The 24991-nt window shown below is 47.0% G+C and overlaps 1 protein-coding gene across 1 annotated transcript in view; it reads right to left on the bottom strand.

Annotated features, from left to right (window-relative positions):
* LOC120999913 (cytochrome P450 2C15-like) overlaps positions 1 to 24991 on the bottom strand; it is a 166500-nt gene that overhangs the window by 50521 nt on the left and 90988 nt on the right. The window contains exons 4-6 of the mRNA XM_040430961.1: positions 15422 to 15582; positions 7832 to 8008; positions 3901 to 4042 (exon numbers count right to left, since the gene is read on the bottom strand). Of these exons, the coding sequence (XP_040286895.1) occupies positions 3901 to 4042; positions 7832 to 8008; positions 15422 to 15582 (480 nt within the window). The remainder of the gene's footprint in view (positions 1 to 3900; positions 4043 to 7831; positions 8009 to 15421; positions 15583 to 24991) is intronic.

Consider the following 24991-nt stretch of genomic DNA (forward strand, 5'->3'; position numbering starts at 1 on the left):
ATCTGCCGCTTCCTCCGCTAGGCAGGCAAAGTAGTGATGAGGAGAGTGGCGTGGGAGGTGTTGTTGCGAGCGGTCAGGCTCCTGACCCAGAAACTGTTGAGGAGGACATCAGTGACGTGCAGACACTACTCGATGGTGATGAAGCCGATCACACTTGGGAGACGGGTGCAGAAGGGGCTTCATCATCATCAGGAGAAGAAGGTGGCAGCTTGCCTATGAGTCAGCTGCTGAACCAGCAAGTCGATAGGGAGTCAGCAGGGTGGCAGCAGTGGGAGGTTGGGAGCCAAACGGGCACGGGGTACACCACCTGCTTCGCAGCAGCCTACCTGCCCGGGAAGTAGTGGTGCAGAGGTTCACGGAGGCAGCGGCAGTAGTAGTCAGTCAGTGCGGACTGTTGGGGGGAAAATCAGCTACTTGGCGGTGTGGCAGTTTTTTGTGAAGCCGCCGGTGGAGGCGAACTTGGCCATATGTATAATCTGTGGGCACAAAGTGAAGCGTGTCCAGGATGCCAATTTTGGCACTACAGCCCTGCGTCAACATATGCAGCATAGCCACCCAGTGGCCTGGGAGAACCGTGGCTCCGATGTGGTGGTCCAGCCTGCCGCAGCAACCACTGCATTACCCAGTGGCATGCACCCAATTTCATGCAGTCACGGCTCCACCCGCTCAGCCGAAGCGAGCTGTCTGTTCCTACCATCGTCTGCTGTTAATGATTCTCCGGCTCCTCCTACTCCTCATCAGTCATTTCGTCAGCAATTGATCACCAAAGTGATTGCCAAGAGACAGCAGTATGTGTGCATGCATCCAATGGTGCAGAAGCTGAACATGCTCCTGTCTAAGTTGCTAGTGCTGCAGTCCCTCCCTTTCCAAGTGGTGGACTCTGCACCTTTCAGAGAACTGATGGCTTGTGCCGAGCCGAGGTGGAGAGTCCCAAGCTGTCATTTCTTTGCTGAAAAGGCAGTACCAGCCCTGCGCAAATATGTAGAACAGAAGGTGGGCCAGTCCTTGAGCATGTCGGTGTCTGCCAAAGTGCACGGCAGCGCTGACGTGTGGAGCTGTAACTACAGTCAGGGACAGTACATGTCCTTTACAGCCCACCGGGTGAATGTGGTTCCTGCACAGCCACAACAGCAACTTGGCCAGGTCACGACGCTTCCGCCTCCACATTCTCACGCCGTTGATCTTGCAGCAATGTCCGCCTCTGCCTCCTCATCCTTCACCGTGTCCTCAGCCTCCACTGCAGGTCATGCTGTTCTGCACCTAGTTTGCCTTGGCGAACGGAGTCACACAGAGGAGGAACTACTCCGTGTGATTAATCAAGAAATTTTATCTTGGCTTGTCTCCGTGACAACTCAAAATCAGAACCATGGTGACCGACAATGGGAAGAACATGGTGTCGGCACTGCGTCAAGGAAGGCTGAGCCATGCGCCCTGCATGGCACATGTGTTCAATCTTGTTGTCAAGCGCTTCCGGAAGTCTTCCACCCATCTGCAAGACATCCTAAAAATGGCCAGGAAACTTTGCATGCACTTCAGCCACTCGTACACCGCAAAGCACACCCTCCTTGAGCTACAGCGGCAGAACAGCATCCCCCAACATAGGCTGATATGCAATATTTCCACTCGTTGGAATTCCACCCTCCACATGTTGGAACGACTATACGAACAGAGAAAGGCCATCAACGATTTCTTGATGATTCAAGCGGATAGGAGTACTCCCCTGTGTAACTTTGATGTCAGCCAGTGGCAGCTCATGCGTGACACCTGCCGTTTGCTCAGGCCCTTTGAGGAGGCCACATTATTTGTCAGTTGCCAGGACTATGGGATGAACAATGTCATTCCATTGCTTTATGTCCTGGAACAGATGCTGGTAAAAATGGCTGGTCAGTGCACTGGAGATGTAGCGCCTAGATCTCATGGCCACATGAGCCCTGTGGGGGCTGAACTGGTGAAGGAGTTCATTAATGTACAAGCAATGTGTAGGGAAATGGGTGTTTTTTCTACTCAGGTGACAGGAGAGGAGGAGCAGAAGCAGCCAGAGGAGCTACAGGGTGATGAGGAAGACGAGACAGAAGACCCAGACACACCGTGGCAGTATGCAGTGGATATGGAGGCAGGGAGTCCCTCTGAGTCACTTGCACAAATGGCCTGATGCATGCTCACTTGCTTGCGTAGTGACAGCCAAATTGTCACCATTCGGCAGAGGGATGACTTCTGTCTCTCCACCTTGTTCGACCCTTGCTACCGATCCAGAATGGGGGCTTTTTTTTACAACCACTGAGAGGGAGGACAAACTGAACTACTACAGAGACATCCTATGTAGTCAGTTGGCTGCTGCCTATCTGCGCCATCGTCCATCCTCTCGCAGGTCTGACCGGGGGGCCCTCTGCGCTCACGTTCCTCTGCCATGACTGCTGGGGAGGGGTGGGGAGGCAGGAGCGATACTCTGTCTTTTTGCGACTCTGCGGCTTACTAATGATGCTGCTGCCACCTCCAGACTCTGTAATTGTGCCACTCTGTGGCCTACTCATGCTGCTGCCACCTCCACACTCTGTCATTGTGCCATTTTGTGGCTTCATCAAGCTGCTGTCACCTCCAGCCTCAGTCATTGTGCCACTCTGTGACCTACTCATCCGGCTGCCATCTTAAGACTTGGTCATTGTGTCACTCTGTGGCCTACTCATGCTGCTGCCACATCCAGACTCTGTCATCATGCTATTCTGTAGCCACTCTGTGGTTTCCTAATGATACTACTGCTGCTGCCGCCATCTCCAGACTCTGTCATTGTGCCACTCTGTGGCCTCCTCCTGATGCTGCTGCTGCCACCTCTAGACTCTGTCATTGTGCCACTATGTGGCCTACTCATGCTGCTGCCACCTCCAGACTCAGTCATTGGGCCACTCTGTGGTCTCCTCATGCTTCTTCCACCTCACCACTATGTCATAGGTCCACTCTGTAAACTTCTCATGCTGTACCCACCCTCCCCACTTCATGACTGATCCACTTTTTTTGCCTTTAGCCTGGCTGACATCATCATCATCATCATTTATTTCACACTTCTGATCTGTCAGAAGGAAGGAAAAATGAAATGCACAAGTGATCCTGTCTGTGTAGCTGCTTTAAGGCCTGTATGGTCGCATCAGAATTGGCTTATGATTTGGTAGCCAAAAGCAGGAGAGGGTAGAAAACACAGAAGACAAGCAAAAATTCCATTCACGTGTCATCTCTGTTTTAGATCCACTCCTGTTTTTTTTTTGGCATTAGCAATGCTGATGGATTATTGAGCAAATACTGACTGAGTGAAGGCGTATGCTCCACAGACAGGATCCGTTTTTTGTGGGTTATTTTTCTGATGGATCAGAGAATGGGAAAAATTAATCAGTGACGTTAATACAAACTTACTGCTGACACCCTCCCTCTCCACTCTCAAAAGAAAGGACCCTCTCCATTCTGTCAGGGGGGCTCTACTTGTGTAAGCGTTTAATAGAAGAGGTTCTGTAGACATCTATGTGGAATCAGCTGACGCCAACAACTTCCTGTAATGCTGAGTTGATATTTCCGTTATTTGGTTAGTTTTGGCCCCGTAACTGCCCAAATAAGTGCAGTTATTCTAAGAGCGACGCCTGTCATCTGCGTGTCATACTAACTCACAGTATTATTTCACTATCAAAGCAGACTCCCTATGCATGTTACTGCAAGGCACAGTGTTCTACACCACTATACAGGCTCTCTGCAGCCCGGAAATAGCCGTTTTTGAAGGTAATTTACCACAAATAAATTTGGATCAATCGGCAAACCGGCCGAATCAAATTTTTGAAAAATTCGCTCATCTCTACTCAATATGCCATAGGAAGTATAAAAATGGAAAGATTTATAAATGTTTTACATGATATTTCTTACGTTGAATTTCTGGATATTTCATCATGAGAAGAATAGCCCATCTTAATGTGGTTGATGTGGTCTCCATTCCAGCCCCAAACAAATCCGCCACCAGAGCAGTCAGATTCTCATTGTGGAAGTACTTCAAGAATTCTGCTTTATCCTGAAAAAATATCATCAGAATTATTATATCCCATAATACCATTCTATCTAGAATTTTCCCAATAATGTTCAGTTATACTGTATAATGACTTTAGATAATTTTTTTGTAGGGCTTACGTAATCATGAATTTATTTATAATTAAGTATTTAACTATATGGATTGTTCGTTGCTATATATCTCAATTTTATTCTATAAGTAGTATTTTATATCATGTTGTGTTGGGTGTGTACAGTTTATAGATTACCCAGGCATTATGTGGGCTTGCCAGTGTCTGTGCTTTGCGTTCCGCGGTGGCGCGCACATTATTCAACCTGTGTTGCGCTCCACGGTGGAGCGCATGTGCTCGTTCCTTACGAGCGAGATCCCGCGAGACCTCGTCGCGTGCCCCGCCGTGGAGAGCACTGGGGCTTCCGGCTTCCTATGTGCATTCCACGGCCGGGCACGTGTTATAGGGTTATAGTTAATGGGACCACTCACGGCTTTTAGTTTTTTTTTATGTCTGGGAAGTTATGTAGTTGGTTAGGATCACATTTTGGAAGCATGATCAATATACACTTTATGAAAATGGAGGTATATGTAGATCTTATTGTCCAGGGAGGAAGTATGGTCTAGGGAGGAAGTGATGTTATGCGTTTCACTGTGGAACGCACGCCCTACAACTGACCTTGTGAGTCTAAATTAAACCTAATCTATCCCCATCTGTTTTTAATTTTGGATCATGTACAGGGTATAAATAGGTAGATAGTTGTAGTATGTCATCCCCTGAGGAAGCCTAAGGCGAAACATATGTCAGGGTTGAAGCTATATCCCCTGCTGGACCTATGCTTTGTTGATCTATACTTCTAGACTACTCTGTTTTATACTGTCATTTATTCTAGATTTGCATTATGCACTTTACTTTGGCAGTATATATTTATGAAGCGAGGTACTATATTACCATGCACCGAACTCAGTAATGGGATCTAAGGATTGTTGCCACAGCTTTAGTGTTCTCCGTTTTTTCTGTATATGTATGCCATCACCAATTATGTGGTTTTATGATTCATTTAATATGTAATAAAGTTATTTGTTAGTATAAATACTGTGTTGTATTGTATTTTCATATTGGTCTTATATATACCTGCTCACAAAAACCTCTTCGTCTTCCATTGCAATGTATCTATGTATCGATGAAACAGGAGAAGCCTGTCACCTCCACCACATCCAGGTGATTCCTCAGGCTGATAGCGCCATTGTCTTTTGGCCTACACTTGCTAAGGAGCAGTGTTTCTTAATGTTCCTAAGCCAAGTACCCCTTACTTTAAAGCAAATGATATCAAATTACTTCCAAGGAATTATTATACACTGCGCCATCTGGTAAATGGATTTTCCAGGGAGAACAGTTTTAGCCCCTTATAGACCTCCCACAATCTTTATAACAGCTTGGGTTCTTAGTGCAGGCCCCTGCTGTACAGCCGGGCATGGAGGAAGCTCCAATCTCAGCAGTGTAAACCTTTAATTGCAGTCTATGATGACTGCAGGATTTTCAAGGAGGACATGTGGGAAGGTATGGTGTGGAGAATGGCACCTTACATATGTATGTGACTGCTGGTACAACTTGGGTTAAACCAGGGGGAAGGGGGGGGTAGATGACCGCCCCTATTTCTGGCCCATAACAACACCACCAATCCCTTTACAGAATGACACAGACACCGTTCTTCCTTTCAACACCTTTATTTGTTGGGTGGTAAATCGGCCACAGCTGGTAATTTTAACGGCAACCATAAAACCTTTGAACCGTGCGATCTGCCAGCCGCTGGACTCCCAGCGGGCAGCTCCGCTCATTTCCTCCGATACCTCTCCGTTGTCTTGAACTGCCGCCAGCTGTGACTTAATATAACAACCGGGTAGTAATATCTCCATAAATTGGTTCCCAAGGAAACACCAAAACAATCAAACATCAACTATACCGCTGCAATCCAAAAGGGAGGGAGGGTGGGGCACCACGCTTCCGCTCAAAGAGGAAGGGGAAGGCGGGAACAGGGCTTAAGTAACCGCTAGCCCCCGCCTCCCCCATCTCCCGGGCAATTAACCCCTTCATATCCTCCTGAGACCCATAAAATCACTAAGGGACATAAACAACCGCCTCAGGGGCTAACAGGGAGGGAGAGGGGAAAAAGGGGGGGGGGGTGGAAGGACCACCAGTCCCTGTCCACCCTCCCTATACAGTCAGGTGGCCACCAAAATTAGTGTTAGGTACACCATTTTTCAGTTTTGTGTACATATGCTTTTATGCAACTATTTTAACTATTAATCTCATAATGGGATTTAAAAAAAAATGTTATAAATAATGTAATAAAAATACAAACAATTTTCTAAAAAACTGTGGAGCATTTTTTTTTGTGCGACTTTATCCAATATATACTGTTGAGCGAAATCAAAGCCAAATTAATTTACTTCAATCCAAACTTCAGGAAAAATTACATTTGCTGCAAAGCCCAATTTTCAAGTGCTTTTTTGTAACTAATCAGTTTTCACTGAAAAAAAAAAACATACTCACCTCATCCATTTGCACGTGAAGAGGCCACCACAGCCACCTAATTGAAGGTCCGGTGTGAAATCTTGTGAGCGGTGACGTATATGAGGTGCCTGGGCATTAGGGGGTTTATTATACGGGTTAAATAACCCCTTTAATGGTCTGGTGGTGGCATTTGTGCTCCATGATAACTTAGACCGTATTCACAGTGAGTGTGTTTTCCTGGCTGGACGGACTCCACTGAAATCAATGGGCCCATTTTTACCGGCCGTTTAGACAGCAATGCATCCGTCTAACAGCCCTTAAAAACTTGGGCACTATGTAAAAAAAGGGCCTTTCAGGGGTTGAAATAAAAAAATAAAAAATACTTATCCACTTGCCTGCTGTATAATGGAGGAAAGAGGGCCTGATGCTCACAATGTCGTAACGTTTCATGATCCTGGTGCCTCCAGAGCAAGAGTTCACTAGCGTGCAAGTGGATGAGGTAAGCACTAGGAGGGGGGTCATTATATATACTGGGGCACTATGTTAAAAACGGATAGGTGGCCAGAAAATGGATGCACACACAGATGAAAAATAGCCATGAAAAACGGACAGTATATCCGTTTTTAACTGCTGTTTTTTTACCTTTACTCATCCGTAATATCTTCACCTAATCCTGATTTCACACAGTTGGTCTGGTTACAATGTGCTGTATAACCGGATTTCCCATCTGATCACCTTTTTGATCAACCAAATATATTGATAATGGTGAACCAAGCAACATAATCTTTATTGATTCTTAAGGTGATTGATTTATTAGAAGGATAGATTAGATGATTATGGTGGTCTTTAATAGGACTATAAATTATAACGTCTTACACTGAGGTACTTTTGTAGCACCACAGGAAGTGATTCTGAGGCCCATCCTCAATGCAGAACATGTGAATGTCTACAGTGCTCTTAACTACGTCCTAACAATTGTCTTTAGCAGCAACTGAGCTTCCTTGGGTTGGTGTTTGCTGGTTCTTTGGGGCTCATCACTGTATCAGAGTGTGGACCCAACATAGGTTCATCTGGTGCTTGTGGACCAGCCCAACCATGCCACAATATTTAAACCCAACTTCTCCTCCTTCAATCACTGTACCACTTGCAAAATATTTTGCTTAGTCATGTTATTTGCAGAATACATTGAATATATTTGTTACTTTTTGTACTTACACTTTTGTATACTTTTTCTTTACATATTTAATATACATATTTAATATTAGTAACTAGTGAAACATTCATCGTACCTCTTGTTGCTTGGTTAAGAAGGCATCAATGAGGTTCCTTTGGTCATTCACGTCAAGCTCTTCCCTCTGTTTTGTAAATGTCCATCTTATAAAGTCATGATACTCTTTAACATTTTGAAAAATTTTATTGTGAGCTCCGGGTAGACATTTTGCCAGAAATGGATAACAATTGTACAGCTACAACATAGATGAAATACAAAGAAAAACATGAGTTAACTTAAAGGGCATCAACAGATCTGTACCTATGACACTGGCTGACCTGTCACATGTGCACTTGGCAGCTAAAGGCATCTGTGTTGGTCCCATGTTCATATGTGCTCGCTGAGAAAAATTATGTTTTAATATATGCAAATGAGCCTCTAGGAGCAATGGGGACGTTGCCTTTACACCTAAATGTTCTGCTCTCTCTGCAACTACCGAGCCCTATGCAGTATAATTGACAGTTCTAGGCAGTGAAAACATCACGTCTGGCCCTGTCAATCAAACTGCAAAGGGTGCAGCAGTTGCAGAGAGAAAAAAATCATTAAGATCCGCTGATGGAAGAAACACCGCCATCTTCTCTCGGCCAAAGCTCATTTAAAATTAACTTTGGCAAAATGGAAAACTGTTCTGTGGTCAAAATCCAAATTTTAAATTATTTTTGGAAAACATGAATGTTGTGTCCTGCAGACTCAAAAGGAGAGGTACCATACAGCTTGTTAACAGAGCACAAATCAAAGGTCTGCATATCTAATGGTATGGGGTTTTATTAGTGCCTATGGAGTGGGCAGCTTACACACCTGGAAAGGCACTATCAATGCTGAGTAGAGTTGAGCGAACACCTGGATGTTCGGGTTCGAGAAGTTCGGCAGAACTTCCCGGAAATGTTCAGGTTCGGGATCCGAACCCGACCCGAACTTCGCCCCGAACCCCATTGAAGTCAATGGGGACCCGAACTTTTCGGCACTAAAAAAGCTGTAAAACAGCCCAGGAAAGAGCTAGAGGGCTGCAAAAGGCAGCAACATGTAGGTAAATCCCCTGCAAACAAATGTGGATAGGGAAATGAATTAAAATTAAAATAAAAAAAATAAAAATTAACCAATATCAATTGGACAGAGGTCCCATAGCAGAGAATCTGGCTTCACGTCAGCAGAGAATCAGTCTCTTCATGCCATAGCAAAGAATCTGGCTTCATGTCAGCAGAGAATCAGTCTCTTCATGCCATAGCAGAGAATCTGGCTTCATGTCAGCGCAGAATCAGTCTTCATGTAATAGCAGAGAATCAGGCTTCACGTCACCCACCACTGGAACAGGCCACTGTCACATATTTAGGCCCCGGCACCCAGACAGAGGAGAGAGGTCCCGTAACAGAGAATCTGGCCTTATGTCAGCGCAGAATCAGTCTTCATGTCATAGCAGAGAATCAGGCTTCACGTCACCCACCACTGGAACAGGCCACTGTCACATATTTAGGCCCAGGCACCCAGGCAGAGGAGAGAGGTCCCGTAATAGAGAATCTGGCCTTATGTCAGCACAGAATCAGTCTTCATGTCATAGCAGAGAATCAGGATTTACGTCACCCACCACTGGAACAGGCCACTGTCACATATTTAGGCCCCGGCACCCAGACAGAGGAGAGAGGTCCCGTAACAGAGAATCTGGCCTTATGTCAGCACAGAATCTGTCTTCATGTCATAGCAGAGAATCAGGCTTCACGTCACCCACCACTGGAACAGGCCACTGTCACATATTTAGGCCCAGGCACCCAGACAGAGGAGAGCGGTCCCGTAACAGAGAATCTGGCCTTATGTCAGCACAGAATCTGTCTTCATGTCATAGCAGAGAATCAGGCTTCACGTCACCCACCACTGGAACAGGCCACTGTCACACATTTAGGCCCCGGCACCCAGACAGAGGAGAGGTTTATTCAACTTTGGGTTGCCCCGCAATATAATGGCAAAATGAAAATAAAAATAGTATTGAATGAGTAAGTGCCCTGGAGTAGAATAATATATTGTTAAGGGGAGGTAGTTAATATCTAATCTGCACAAGGGATTGACAGGTCCTGTGGGATCCATGCCTGGTTCATTTTTATGAACGTCAGCTTGTCCACATTGGCTGTAGACAGGCGGCTGCGTTTGTCTGTAATGACGCCCCCTGCCGTGCTGAATACACGTTCAGACAAAACGCTGGCCGCCGGGCAGGCCAGCACCTCCAAGGCATAAAAGGCTAGCTCTGGCCACGTGGACAATTTGGAGACCCAGAAGTTGAATGGGGCCGAACTATCAGTCAGTACGTGAAGGGGTGTGCACAGGTACTGTTCCACCATGTTAGTGAAATGTTGCCTCCTGCTAACACGTTCCGTATCAGGTGGTGCTGCAGTTAGCTGTGGCGTGGTGACAAAACTTTTCCACATCTCTGCCATGCTAACCCTGCCCTCAGAGGAGCTGGCCGTGACACAGCTGCGTTGGCGACCTCTTGCTCCTCCTCTGCCTTCGCCTTGGGCTTCCACTGGTTCCCCTGTGACATTTGGGAATGCTCTCAGTAGCGCGTCTACCAACGTGCGCTTGTACTCACGCATCTTCCTGTCACGCTCCAGTGTAGGAAGTAAGGTGGGCACATTGTCTTTGTACCGGGGATCCAGCAGGGTGGCAACCCAGTAGTCCGCACACGTTAAAATGTGGGCAACTCTGCTGTCGTTGCGCAGGCACTGCAGCATGTAGTCGCTCATGTGTGCCAGGCTGCCCAGAGGTAAGGACAAGCTGTCCTCTGTGGGAGGCGTATCGTCATCGTCCTGTGTTTCCCCCCAGCCACGCACCAGTGATGGGCCCGAGCTGCTTTGGGTGCCACCCCGCTGTGAACATGCTTCATCCTCATCCTCCTCCACCTCCTCCTCATCCTCGTCCTCGTCCTCCAGTAGTGGGCCCTGTCTGGCCACATTTGTACCTGGCCTCTGGTGTTGCAAAAAACCTCCCTCTGAGTCACTTCGAAGAGACTGGCCTGAAAGTGCTAATAATGACCCCTCTTCCTCCTCTTCCTCCTGGGCCACCTCCTCTTCCATCATCGCCCTAAGTGTTTTCTCAAGGAGACATAGAAGTGGTATTGTAACGCTGATAACGGCGTCATCGCCACTGGCCATGTTGGTGGAGTACTCGAAACAGCGCAACAGGGCACACAGGTCTCGCATGGAGGCCCAGTCATTGGTGGTGAAGTGGGTCTGATCCGCAGTGCGACTGACCCGTGCGTGCTGCAGCTGAAACTCCACTATGGCCTGCTGCTGCTCGCACAGTCTGTCCAGCATATGCAAGGTGGAGTTCCACCTGGTGGGTACGTCGCATATGAGGCGGTGAGCGGGAAGGCCGAAGTTACGCTGTAGCGCAGAAAGGCGAGCAGCGGCAGGGTGTGAACGCCGGAAGCGCGAACAGACGGCCCGCACTTTATGCAGCAGCTCTGACATGTCGGGGTAGTTGCGAATGAACTTCTGCACCACCAAATTCAGCACATGCGCCAGGCAAGGGATGTGCGTCAAACCGGCTAGTCCCAGAGCTGCAACGAAATTTCGCCCATTATCGCACACCACCAGGCCGGGCTTGAGGCTCACCGGCAGCAACCACTCGTCGGTCTGTTGTTCTATACCCCGCCACAACTCCTGTGCGGTGTGGGGCCTGTCCCCCAAACATATGAGTTTCAGAACGGCCTGCTGACGTTTACCCCGGGCTGTGCTGAAGTTGGTGGTGAAGGTGTGTGGCTGACTGGATGAGCAGGTGGAAGAAGAGGAGGAGGAAGCTGAGTAGGAGGAGGAGGAGACAGGAGGCAAAGAATGTTGCCCTGCGATCCTTGGCGGCGGAAGGACGTGCGCCAAACAGCTCTCCGCCTGGGGCCCAGCCGCCACTACATTTACCCAGTGTGCAGTTAGGGAGATATAGCGTCCCTGGCCGTGCTTACTGGTCCACGTATCTGTGGTTAGGTGGACCTTGCCACAGATGGTGTTGCGCAGTGCACACTTGATTTTATCGGACACTTGGTTGTGCAGGGAAGGCACGGCTCTCTTGGAGAAGTAGTGGCGGCTGGGAACAACATACTGTGGGACAGCAAGCAACATGAGCTGTTTGAAGCTGTCTGTGTCCACCAGCCTAAATGACAGCATTTCATAGGCCAGTAGTTTAGAAATGCTGGCATTCAGGGCCAGGGATCGAGGGTGGCTAGGTGGGAATTTACGCTTTCTCTCAAATGTTTGTGAGATGGAGAGCTGAACGCTGCCGTGTGACATGGTTGAGATGCTTGGTGACGCAGGTGGTGGTGTTGGTGGTACATCCCATGTTTGCTGGGCGGCAGGTGCCAACGTTCCTCCAGAGGCGGAGGAAGAGGCCGAGGCGGCGGCAGCAGCAGAAGAGGCCGAGGCGGCGGCAGCAGCAGAAGAGGTAGCAGGGGGAGCCTGAGTGAGTTCCTTGTTTTTAAGGTGTTTACTCCACTGCAGTTCATGCTTTGCATGCAGGTGCCTGGTCATGCAGGTTGTGCTAAGGTTCAGAACGTTAATGCCTCGCTTCAGGCTCTGATGGCACAGCGTGCAAACCACTCGGGTCTTGTTGTCAGCACATTGTTTGAAGAAGTGCCATGCCAGGGAACTCCTTGAAGCTGCCTTTGGGGTGCTCGGTCCCAGATGGCGGCGGTCAGTAGCAGGCGGAATCTCTTGGCGGCGGGTGTTCTGATTTTGCCCACTGCTCCCTCTTTTGCTACGCTGTTGGCTCGGTCTCACCACTACCTCTTCCTCCGAACTGTGAAAGTCAGTGGCACGACCTTCATTCCATGTGGGGTCTAGGACCTCATCGTCCCCTGCATCGTCTTCCACCCAGTCTTGATCCCTGACCTCCTGTTCAGTCTGCACACTGCAGAAAGACGCAGCAGTTGGCACCCGTGTTTCGTCATCATCAGAGACGTGCTGAGATGGTATTCCCATGTCCTCATCATCAGGAAAAATAAGTGGTTGTGCGTTAGTGCATTCCAGCTCTTCCACCCCTGGGGAAGGTCTAGGTGGATGCCCTTGGGAAACCCTGGCAGCAGAGTCTTCAAACAGCATAAGAGACTGCTGCATAACTTGAGGCTCAGACAGTTTCCCTGATATGCATGGGGGTGATGTGACAGACCGATGGGCTTGGTTTTCATGCGGCAACTGTGCGCTTTCTGCAGAAGACTGGGTGGGAGATAATGTGAACGTGCTGGATCCACTGTCGGCCACCCAATTGACTAATGCCTGTACCTGCTCAGGCCTTACCATCCTTAGAACGGCATTGGGCCCCACCAAATATCGCTGTAAATTCTGCTGGCTACTGGGACCTGAGGTAGTTGGTTCACTAGGACGTGTGGCTGTGGCAGAACGGCCGCGTCCTCTCCCAGCACCAGAGGGTCCACTAACACCACCACGACCATGTCCGCGTCCGCGTCCCTTATTAGATGTTTTCCTCATTGTTCCCGTTCACCACAATTTTGAGAATGGCAAATTTGGGAATAGTTTTTCAACCCAGAACAAAAAGTCAGCTTTTACGGTCACTACAAATAACTTGACCAGCTAAAACAGTACAGATTTGGTTGAATAGAAATGTGAGGCCTGTTTTTTTTTTTTGCGCTGTGTGACAGGTATAGGTTTAATCACAGAATTAGACTTGTATCTGCCCGGTAGCGTGTGTGTTAGGTTTTTCTGAATGACACTATCAGCACCTTCAATGTAAGATATCCTTTTTGGGATAGATTTCAAGTAGGCCTCATATAGCAGAAACTAGTTATTTTGAGAATGGCAAATTTGGGAATAGTTTTTCAACCCAGAACAAAAAGTGTGCTTTTACGGTCACTACAAATAACTTGACCAGCTAAAACAGTACAAATTTGGTTGAATAGAAATGTCAGGTCTATTTTTTTAGGCGCTGGGTGACAGGCTCAACTTGCCCCTGATGTAGTATATGGCCAAAAAATAACCACACTATTGATGGTTAAATGCACTTGGGTGACACAGGCTCAGCCTGCACCAGATGTAGTATATGGCCAAAAAATAACCAGACTGTTGATGGTTAAATGCACTTCGGTGACACAGGCTCAGCCTGCAGCTGATGTAGTATATGGCCAAAAAATAACCAGACTGTTGATGGTTAAATGCACTTGGGTGACACAGGCTCAGCCTGCAGCTGTTGTAGGTTATAGCAAAAAATAACCACACTATTGATGGTTAAATACACTTGGTGATAGCTTGTGCTGGCGCACCACAAGCCACAAAATGGCCGCCGATCACCCCAGAAAAAAGTGATCTAAAAACGCTCTGGGCAGCCTCAAAAAAGTGAGCAAGTCGATATTACCACTTCAATGATCCACAGCTGCAGATCGATCACAGAATGAAGTCTTTTGGAGGAGTTAATCTGCCTAATCTCGCCCTAACGTCGCAGCAGCAACCTCTCCCTATGCTTGAATCAGCAGAGTGACGTGCAGCGCTACGTGACCCAAGCTTATATAGAGGCTGGGTCACATGCTGCACTGGCCAATCACAGCCATGCCAATAGTAGGCAAGGCTGTGATGGCCTCTTGGGGCAAGTAGTATGACGCTTGTTGATTGGCTGCTTTGCAGCCTTTCAAAAAGCGCCAAGAAAGCGCCGAACACCGAACCCGGACTTTTACGAAAATGTTCGGGTTAGGGTCCGTGTCACGGACACCCCAAAATTCGGTACGAACCCGAACTATACAGTTCGGGTTCGCTCTTTCCTAATGCTGAGCAGTATTTAGAGGTTTTAGAACAATATATGTTCACATCCAGACAACATCTCTTTCAAAGAAGGCCTTGCATGTTTCAGCATGACAATGCTAAACCACATACTCCATCCAGCACAACAGCCTGGCTTCGCAGAAGAAGAGTCCGGACGCTGGACTGCCCAGTTTGCAGTCCAGACCTTTCACCAGTAGAAAACACTTGGCACATCATGAAACACAAAGAAGACACAGGACTGCTAAGCAGCTAGAATCCTACATCAGACAAGAATGGGGTAACACTAAATTCCCCAAACTTCAGTAATTGGTCTCCTCACTTCCCAGACGTTTACAGACTGTTGATAAAAAAGGAGGGATACTATACAATGGCAGACATGCCCCTGCCCCAACTTTTTGAAATGCGTTCCTGCCATCAAATTCATGATGAATTTTTTTTTCAAAATCTTATGTGTGTTTTATGATCTACTGTGAATAAAATATGGGTCTATGAGATTTGTTAATCATTGTACTCTGTGTTTTATATACATTTTTTTAAATTTTATACAGCAGCCCCACTTCTTTTGGAATTAGGGTTGTATATCTAGACAGATAATGTATAATAGATAGATAGATAGATAGATAGATAGATAGGCAGCACTGTAAGTTTCAATCTGTGCAATTTCTCCAAGACCATTGGTACTAGGTCCATTGGTAAAAATTTGCAAAAAAGAGGCAACACTCTAAAATGTGGTAAAGGGTGGTAGACCCGGCTGTTGGGCTGAATAAACTTGAGTCCAACACTATTCCCCACATTTTGCAGCACTGTCTGTTTTCTGCATTAGAGATAGATAGATAGATAGATAGATAGATAATATATTCACTTACAATGACCCAGGGACTGCTTAGAAGTTGTACAATGTCATTGACTAAACCCATAAGCCGTAGTAAGGTCGGATCCTCATAATCAAATCTTTTACTGAGCAGTAAAGACACAGTTATGTTGGTTACGGCAGCATTTATACTTGTTGCATTATCAAAGGGCTTTTCTGAAAAAAGAAATCAAACATAAATTTTTTATTTTTTTTTGTTAAGGATTTGATATTTGCTCAACATAAGTTTGTTGATTTTTTCACCAACTGATTTTTACAGAACTCTTTTAAGATATTGGTTGGCCCAGTGAAAGGCTTCATGAGCGGACCCCCCTATCAACCATTTGGCCAGTTTACATCAGTATAACATTATTTATATATATATATATATATATATATATATATATATATATATATATATATACACACACACACATACACAGTCCTGATCAAAAGTTTAAGACTACTTGAAAAATGGCAAAAAAATCATATTTTACATTGTTGGATCTTAACAATGTTCCAAGTAGCAAGTAGAGCTTCAACATGCAACAAGAAATGAGAGTGAGAAAAAACATTTTTTGAGCATTCATTTAATTGAAAATAACGATTAAAGGGTTTCTGTCAACCCACAAAACATCACCGAAAGAGAAGACGCCATCGGCGCAGGCGCACTGAGGGAGTGCTGAGGAGACGAGCCTCCTCATCTCAGAGCGCCTGCGCCGAATGACCAGAGGCGCGCGATTTTTGAAATACTGACAGGGCCGGCCGGAGGAGGAGATCACGGCTGGCCCTGTCAATCAACACGGCGAGGGGGCGGTTTTCTGCTGCGGCTACCAGCAAGTAGACGCCCTACTTGCTGGTAGAGCCCTGATTTACATATTATAAAACTTCGTTTTCTAAAGAATCGGCCGCATGAAAGTAAGTAAGACTATTATATTCTCCTATATCGCGCTATAAGGAATATAACTATCCAAAAAAAAAAAAAAAAAAAAGAGTTTTGTGGGGTGACAGAAACGCTTTAAACTGAAACAGGCTGTTTTTCAGCTGATCCAAATTTTAGGACCACATGCCTTTAAAAGGCCAAATCTGTGCAAAGATGTGGATTCATTGTCATTTTCTGTCAGGTAGTCACACGTTGTGATGGCAAAGGCAAAAAAACTCTCCCTTTTTGAACATGGTCGGGTTGTTGAACTGCATAAGCAGGGTCTCTCACAGCGCGCCATCGCTGCTGAGGTGGGACGCAGTAAGACAGTCATTTGGAATTTCTTAAATGATCCTGAGGGTTATGGAACAAAAAAGTCAAGTGGAATACCCAAAAAAATTTCATCAACACTGAGCCGGAGGATCGAATTGGCTGTCCGTCAAGACACTGGACAATCCTCGACCCAAATTAAGGCCCTTACTGGTGCTGACTGCAGCCCCATAACCGGCATCTGAGACTGAAGGGCTTTAAAAACAAAAAACGTCTTCAAAGACCTCATCTCCTTGAACGCCACAGAACTGCTCGTTTGGACTTTGCAAGAGAGCACCAAACATGGGACATTCAAAGGTAGAAGAAAGTTTTATTTTCTGATGAGTTTTTTTTACCTTGATAGTCCTGATGGTTTCCATCGTTACTGGCATGACAAGCAGATCCCACCTGAGATGTTTTCTAAGCGCCACAGTGGAGGGGGCGTCATAATGGTCTGGGGTGCTTTTTCCTTCAGTGGAACAATGGAGCTTCAGGAAGTGCAGGGGCGTCAAACGGCCGCTGGCTATGTCCAGATGTTGCAGAGAGCATTCCTCATGACTGAGGGCCCTAGTCTGTGTGGTAACGACTGGGTTTTTCAACAGGACAACGCTACAGTACACAATGCCCGCAGGACAAGGGACTTCTTCAAGGAGAATAACATCACTCTTTTGGCCCATCCTGCATGTTCCCCTGATCTAAATCCAATTGAGAACCTTTGGGGATGGATGGCAAAGGAAGAATACAAAAATGGACAACAGTTCCAGACAGTAGATGGCCTTCGTGTGACCGTCTTCACCACTTCCAAACATGAACATCCTTGTGAGGAGTGCCGTGGATTTTTGCAATATATATATATTGTAAGGAGTTACACTCTCAGGCTGGGCGGCGATGACAGATTCTCTTGCAGACCACAGGGTTAAAGTCCAAATGCTGCTTTATTTATCACACTCCGGCAATACAGGCAACCCCAGTTAGAATTCACTGGGTAGGGTGAAGGTCCAGCACCACAAAACATTAATTCAAACTGAAATAAACACCTGCCCGTCTGGGCCCTGGCTAATACAGTGAAGATCCTAGCTCACCTATTGAACACAGGTCACACAGAGAACTCGGCTTCTTTAGCCAGCAGGGCAGCCAGCTTCCCAGGCTTTCTCCAGGCATTCCTCTCCTCAGACTGACAGCATGGACTGTGCTTTATTTCCCCTTGATGATCCCAGCTGGCTTCAGCTGGGATCCCTCAGGCTAGGGGAAAACCTGTCCTGGATTTTATTTACCTCACCCAGTTGAGGAAGCTGGGTGGGATATACACCCCTTCCAGGACTTTACCATACACTTTTCTGTTCACCTTACCACATATCCCCCCCCACCCTTCACCATTTTTAGCTAACAAGCAGTGTATCCTGGACAAAGCATCTGCGTTCCCCTGTAATTTCCCCGGCCTATGTTCAACCTTGAAATTAAAATTTTGCAGGGAGAGAAACCACCTGGTCACTCTTGCATTTTTCTCCCTGTTTTGTTTCATCCAGAAATTTCCTACCCAGCAGGTAATATTTAAGAGACTCCAGAGCCCATTTAATGGCTAGACACTATCGTTCCACTATGGCATAATTTTTCTCTGCTGGGGTCAACTTCCTACTTAGGTACATCACTGGGTGCTCCTCCCCATTTATCACTTGTGACAGGACCGCTCCCAAGCCTGTCTCAGATGCATCAGTCTGGACCAGAAACTCTTTTCTGAAATCTGGGGAAATGAGCACCAGCTGTTGACAGAGAGCGGACTTTAGGCTTTGAAAGGCCTTTTCTGCCTCTGGGGTCCACTTCACCATTACTGACTTAGGGCCTTTCGTTAAGTCAGTCAATGGTGCTGCCATCGAGGCAAAATTTGGTACGAACCGGCGGTAGTACCCTGTCATGCCAAGGAAGGCCCTGAATTGTTTCTTCGTTAAGGGCATAGGCCAGTCTTGTATCGCCTCTACTTTATTGATCTGGGGTTTAACCAGCCTTTTACCAATAATGTAGCCCAGATATTTTGCTTCCTCTAGACCCATTGCACACTTCTCAGGGTTTATGGTTAGGCCAGCATCACTAATGGAGTCTATAATGGCCTGTACCTTCCAGAGATGACTTCTCCAATCAGATGAAAAAATGACCACATCATCAAGGTAAGCGGCAGCATAGTCACGATGTGGCTTCAAGATCGGGTCCATCAACCTCTTAAATGTAGCAGGGGCTCCATGTAACCCGAACGGCATCACTGTGTACTGGAACAGCTCCTCTGGAGTGGAGAATGCCGTCTTTTCTTTTGCATCATCTGATAATGGTATCTGCCAATACCCTTTTGTAAGGTCAAGGGTCGTGATGTACCTTGCTTTCCCAAGCCTCTCAATTAGTTTGTCTACTCTGGGCATGGGGTACACATCGAATTTTGATACCTCATTTAGCTTCCGGAAATCATTACAAAATCTCCAAGTCCCATTAGGCTTCGGGATTAAGACAATAGGGCTTGACCACAGAGGATACCGCTTTTCTGTGTGCTTCTGGTATCCTGTAGGGCTTTAGATTCACCTTACTGTGGGGTTCAGTTCTCACGGAATGTTCTATCAGGTGGGTACGGCCTGGTAGTTCAGAAAACCTTCCTCTATTTTTCTGTAGAAACTCCTTTACTTCTTGTTTCTGGGGTACTGACAATGCCTCACTAATTTTTACCGGAGGAATTGGTGGCGACACCTCCTTACTCATGGTTTGTGCGGCCACCAATGACTCTCGATCTTTCCATGGCTTAATCAGATTTACGTGGTAAATCTGGTAGGGTTTTCTCCTTCCTGGTTGGTGCACCTTATAGTTCACCTCGCCCACTTTTTCCACAACCTCGTAGGGACCCTGCCACTTTGCCAGAAGCTTACTTTCTACAGTGGGAACTAGAATCAGGACCCTGTCCCCGGGATTAAAGTCCCTTACCTTGGCAGACCTGTTATAAATTCTTCTTTGAGCCTCCTGGGCTCTTTGCAGATGTTCTTTAACAATGGGCATTACTGTCGCTATCCTGTCTTGCATGTCAGCCACATGTTCAATGACGCTCTTATAGGGAGAAGCCTCAGCCTCCCAGGTTTCTTTAGCTACATCGAGTAAACCCCTCGGGTGACGGCCATATAGCAACTCAAATGGTGAGAACCCTGTAGAAGCCTGAGGCACCTCCCTAACAGAGAACATAAGGTATGGCAGGAGGCAGTCCCAGTCCTGACCATCCTTTTCTACTACTTTTTTTAACATCTGTTTCAGCGTCTTGTTAAACCTCTCGACCAACCCACCTGTCTGTGGGTGGTACACCGAGGTACGTATCTGGGTGATTTTGAACAACTTGCACAACTCTTTCATGACCTTCGAAATAAAGGGGGTACCCTGGTCCGTGAGAATTTCTTTAGGGATCCCCGTGCGGGAGAACATGAAAAATAATTCCCGGGCAATATTTTTGGACGCCATGTTTCGCAAGGGTACCGCTTCCGGGTATCGTGTGGCATAGTCCAACACAACCAAGATATACTGGTGCCCCCTAGCTGACTTAACAATGGGACCCACCAAGTCCATGGCAATTCTTTCAAAAGGTACCTCAATGATGGGAAGAGGCACCAAGGGACTCCGGAAATGTGAGGTCGGGACACTTATCTGGCAGGTTGGGCAGGACCCGCAGTATATTTCCACTTCCTTGTATACTCCAGGCCAGAAAAATATTTGTAGTACCCTCTCCTGTGTTTTGCTAACACCCAAATGACCCCCAAGTACGTGGTTATGTGCAAGATCTAGTACCATTCATTGTTGCATTTATTAACTCGATGCAGCAGGTTTCCATTCATGGCAAAATGCTGAAATTTTTGGTCAGCTTCTGGTACCTGTGGTACACCATCTATCACGGTAACATTTTCGTGAGCACTCATGAGAGTGGGGTCTCTCAACTGCTCTGTACCAAAGTTACCCCGAGACACCCCTAAGTCCAACACATTTTCCCCAGTTGGGGAAGCTTCATCTTCACCAGCTAACACCTACAATGGAAAAGTGTCATTATCAGGTACGTACAGGAAAGTGGAAAAAAGTTCAGACCATACTTGGTGGCGCTGATGCAGAAGAAAAGGTCATTACTCTAGAAAGTACCATTAAAGGTAATCTTTTATTAAAGAAAGTCTACGCGTTTCGGGGGCAGAACATCCCCCTTCTTCAGGACAATAAAAATTATTACATTTAAAACAAGATACTTCCAGTTGTTATATGCACTCTGTTTGAGCGCAATGTGTGCGAGTCACATGGGTGGAGGGGAGGTTGGGGGCGTGAAAGTTAGCACGGTCGCTAGGATACTGGCACTCCCCTTAGGTTCAAATGGCCAATCGTTTCGCCTTATGGGCTGTAGTATTCTTCTGCCCCTTGCCTTTTTTACTCCCACTGGTGACGTACCCTGGGCGGAGGTTTTTCTGATTGTTCCGGCATCAGGGTGACGTCAGTGGGGTGGGGTCTAGATGATGTGGAGGGGCCGTCCCATCATTGATGCCGGTGGGTCGGTCTTGTAATGACGTAAACAGTCCCTGATGTTATCTTTCATTGGGCAGGCTTCCGCATGACGATTTTTGGGGGCGGAGGTGGAATCTTGCTCCTGATTGGTTTTTATTATTCTGGGCGTGCATTTGGTGATGACGCGTGCATTTGGTGATGACGCCGTGTGGTCCACCAAATCACCAAATGCACGCCCAGAATAATAAAAACCAATCAGGAGCAAGATTCCACCTCCGCCCCCAAAAATCATCATGCGGAAGCCTGCCCAATGAAAGATAACATCAGGGACTGTTTACGTCATTACAAGACCGACCCACCGGCATCACTGATGGGACGGCCCCTCCACATCATCTAGACCCCGCCCCACTGACGTCACCCTGATGCCGGAACAATCAGAAAAACCTCCGCCCAGGGTACGTCACCAGTGGGAGTAAAAAAGGCAAGGGGCAGAAGAATAGTACAGCCCATAAGGCGAAACGATTGGCCATTTGAACCTAAGGGGAGTGCCAGTATCCTAGCGACCGTGCTAACTTTCACGCCCCCAACCTCCCCTCCACCCATGTGACTCGCACACATTGCGCTCAAACAGAGTGCATATAACAACTGGAAGTATCTTGTTTTAAATGTAATAATTTTTATTGTCCTGAAGAAGGGGGATGTTCTGCCCCCGAAACGCGTAGACTTCCTTTAATAAAAGATTACCTTTAATGGTACTTTCTAGAGTAATGACCTTTTCTTCTGCATCAGCGCCACCAAGTATGGTCTGAACTTTTTTCCACTTTCCTGTACGTTTCTAATCCTGATAACCGTTTTTACACAAGGATACAGACCAGGGGCAGCAGACGCAGTTTTCTCTTCTCCCGTGAACTGGACGGGTAATCATCCAGATAAGCGATTCGGAGGCGTTGTGACCATTCACAACCGTATTCGGTAAGCATAATCAGTGCTTTTTTCTTATACCTAGTGCTGTAAGGTTCTACACACGAGGCGCTGCCTCCTCTCTTCTTTTTCTCCCCCTCTATTATCAGGTACGTCACATAACCCCATATTTTCATCAGACATTTCAGTTACCATGACATCTTCATTTTGCACCTTATCGGCCCAATTGTTTTCAATGGTCTTTTCCTTTAAACCATTGAATTCAATGGGCCCCTCATAGCAATGATTATTTAAAGGAGACGGCACAGATTCTGCTGGAATGTTTCTCTTCTCCCACAACTTCCAAAACAAGGGGAAGTCGCGGCCCAATATCATATCATGCATAAGTCTTTTTACGACCCCGACTTCATAGGATACAGTCCCAGCCGGAGTCTCCAGCTTAACGAAAGCCACCGGGTATGATTTTGCATCCCCATGGATGCACAGAACACTTACTCTTTTGTCCGGCACAAAATTACCAGCCACGAAGCTGGCATGCACTAAGGTGACCAGACTACCGGAGTCCAACAGAGCCCTGACAGAGCAGTCATTTATCACCAGGGTACACATCTGCGGCTCAGTCTCTAGTCCTGGGGAGGCCGCACACACTGGCACCGCATACAGCGACTTTCTCCGGCTCCCGGCACACTCCATGGGCTCTGAGGTCAGAGGGCAATAGGCAGCAATGTGTCCCCACTCACGGCACCTCCAGCACTGGGTCGCCCCAGGTCTTCTAGGTGAGAAAACCTCTCCGCGTCTGGACTGCCCGGGAGACTCAGCCTTATGCCCACGCCCAACCTCTAGAGCCTTATTCCCTCTTGCACCCTTCCACACACCCCCAACAGCCGGAACTCTCTTACCCACAGATGACACAGGTCGGGCACTCTGGGGAGGTGTTGGTGTGGTAGGGACGTCACGGAGGTAGTCCTCAGTCGTCAGGAACCTTTCCACCAGGTTTACGAGCTGAGCCGCAGTTTTGGGGTCTCCATGTCCGACCAACCGTTGCAGCTCCGCTGGGAGGGCTCTAAAGTAGTGATCCACCATTACTTTCTCCACAATCTGGTCTGGTGTAGAAGTCTCAGGTTCCAGCCACTTCCGTACAAGATGGAGGAGGTCAAACATCTGAGATCGGGCAGGCTTGTCCATGGTGTAGCTCCACGTGTGGACCCTCCGGGCACGAACCGCTGGTGTAACGCCCAAACGAGCCAGGATCTCCATTTTTAATTTGACATAGTCCCGGACATCCTGCTCCCTGAGGTCATAGTAGGCCTTTTGTGGTTCGCCGGACAAAAAGGGCGCAAGGACCTCTGCCCACTCTGCTATTGGCAGCCTCTCTCTTTCCGCCACCCTCTCAAATACGGTCAGGTAGGCCTCGATATCATCATCAAGTGTCAGTTTTTGCAAGGCCCGCTGCACAACCCTCCTCACATTCAAAGTCTCTGGGGGGCTTACCTCCACTTGTGGGGCTGGAGTTACAGCAGTCTCCTTTATTGCAGCAATATGCTCCATCAACAAACGATTAGTTTCTTGCTGCTGTGCATTAGCCTGTTGTTGGACACGTAAGGCTTCTTCGTGTCTCTTTTCATCCTCAGCATGTCTTTTCCTTTCCTCCAGATTGGCCTGTAACAACATCTTCATCATTTCCTCCATGCTATTTGGTGAACTTTGCAAAGCTGCAGCAGCTTTCATCCAGGACATTCAATTATTTACTGTCACGCCGTTGCCCTTAGCAACCGACTGTTGCCTTTTTCAGCAGGGACGCTTGCCCGCATCCGAAACCAATTGTAAGGGGTTACACTCTCAGGCTGGGCGGCGATGACAGATTCTCTTGCAGACCACAGGGTTAAAGTCCAAATGCTGCTTTATTTATCACACTCCAGCAATACAGGCAACCCCGGTTATAATTCACTGGGTAAGGTGAAGGTCCAGCACCACAAAACATAAATCAAACTGAAATAAACACCTGCCCATCTGGGCCCTGGCTAATACAGTAAGGATCCTAGCTCACCTTTTGAACACAGGTCACACAGAGAACTCGGCTTCTCTAGCCAGCAGGGCAGCCAGCATCCCAGGCTTTCTCCAGGCATTCCTCTCCTCAGACTGACAGCATGGACTGTGCTTTATTTCCCCTTGATGATCCCAGCTGGCTTCAGCTGGGATCCCTCAGGCTAGGGGAAAACCTGTCCTGGATTTTATTTACCTCACCCAGTTGAGGAAGCTGGGTGGGATATACACCCCTTCCAGGACTTTACCATACACTTTTCTGTTCACCTTACCAAAATATATATATATATATATATATATATATATATATATATATATATAAGGATCCAGCTTCGTACGGGTATATTTCATCTATTTCATTTTATGTTTGTTGCCCATATTTTTCAAGTTATTTTGAATATTTCGCCATATCGATGACAATGATGACGACAAATGTTCTTCCTCAGGGATACCAGAAGTATTAGAACCAGAAAATGGGCCAAACTGCCCGTGAAATCCATAGGCCTCAAAAAACGGCTACTCACCAGTGGACTCCTGACTACGATTGTTTATGGCAAACTCTCTCAAAGACAAAAAGGAAGACCACTCCTCCTGGTTCTCGGATACAAAACATCTCAAGTAAGTCTCCAGACTCTGATTAGTGCACTCCGCCTGTCCGTTCGACTGAGGATGAAAAGCCGAAGAAAAGGACAGTTGAATTCCCAGACGAGTACAGAAAGCCTTCCAGAATCTGGAAACAAACTCCCACAATCTGAGACCACGTCAGAGGGAATGCCATGAAGTTTCACAATGTTGTCAACAAATACCTGTGCAAGGGTTTTAGCATTAGGTCGGCCTGGTAATGCAATAAAATGTACCATTTTACTAACTCATTCAACTACCACCAGAATAACT

This window comes from Bufo bufo, chromosome 4, assembly GCF_905171765.1.
Source record: "Bufo bufo chromosome 4, aBufBuf1.1, whole genome shotgun sequence".
NCBI classification, from domain to species: domain Eukaryota; kingdom Metazoa; phylum Chordata; class Amphibia; order Anura; family Bufonidae; genus Bufo; species Bufo bufo.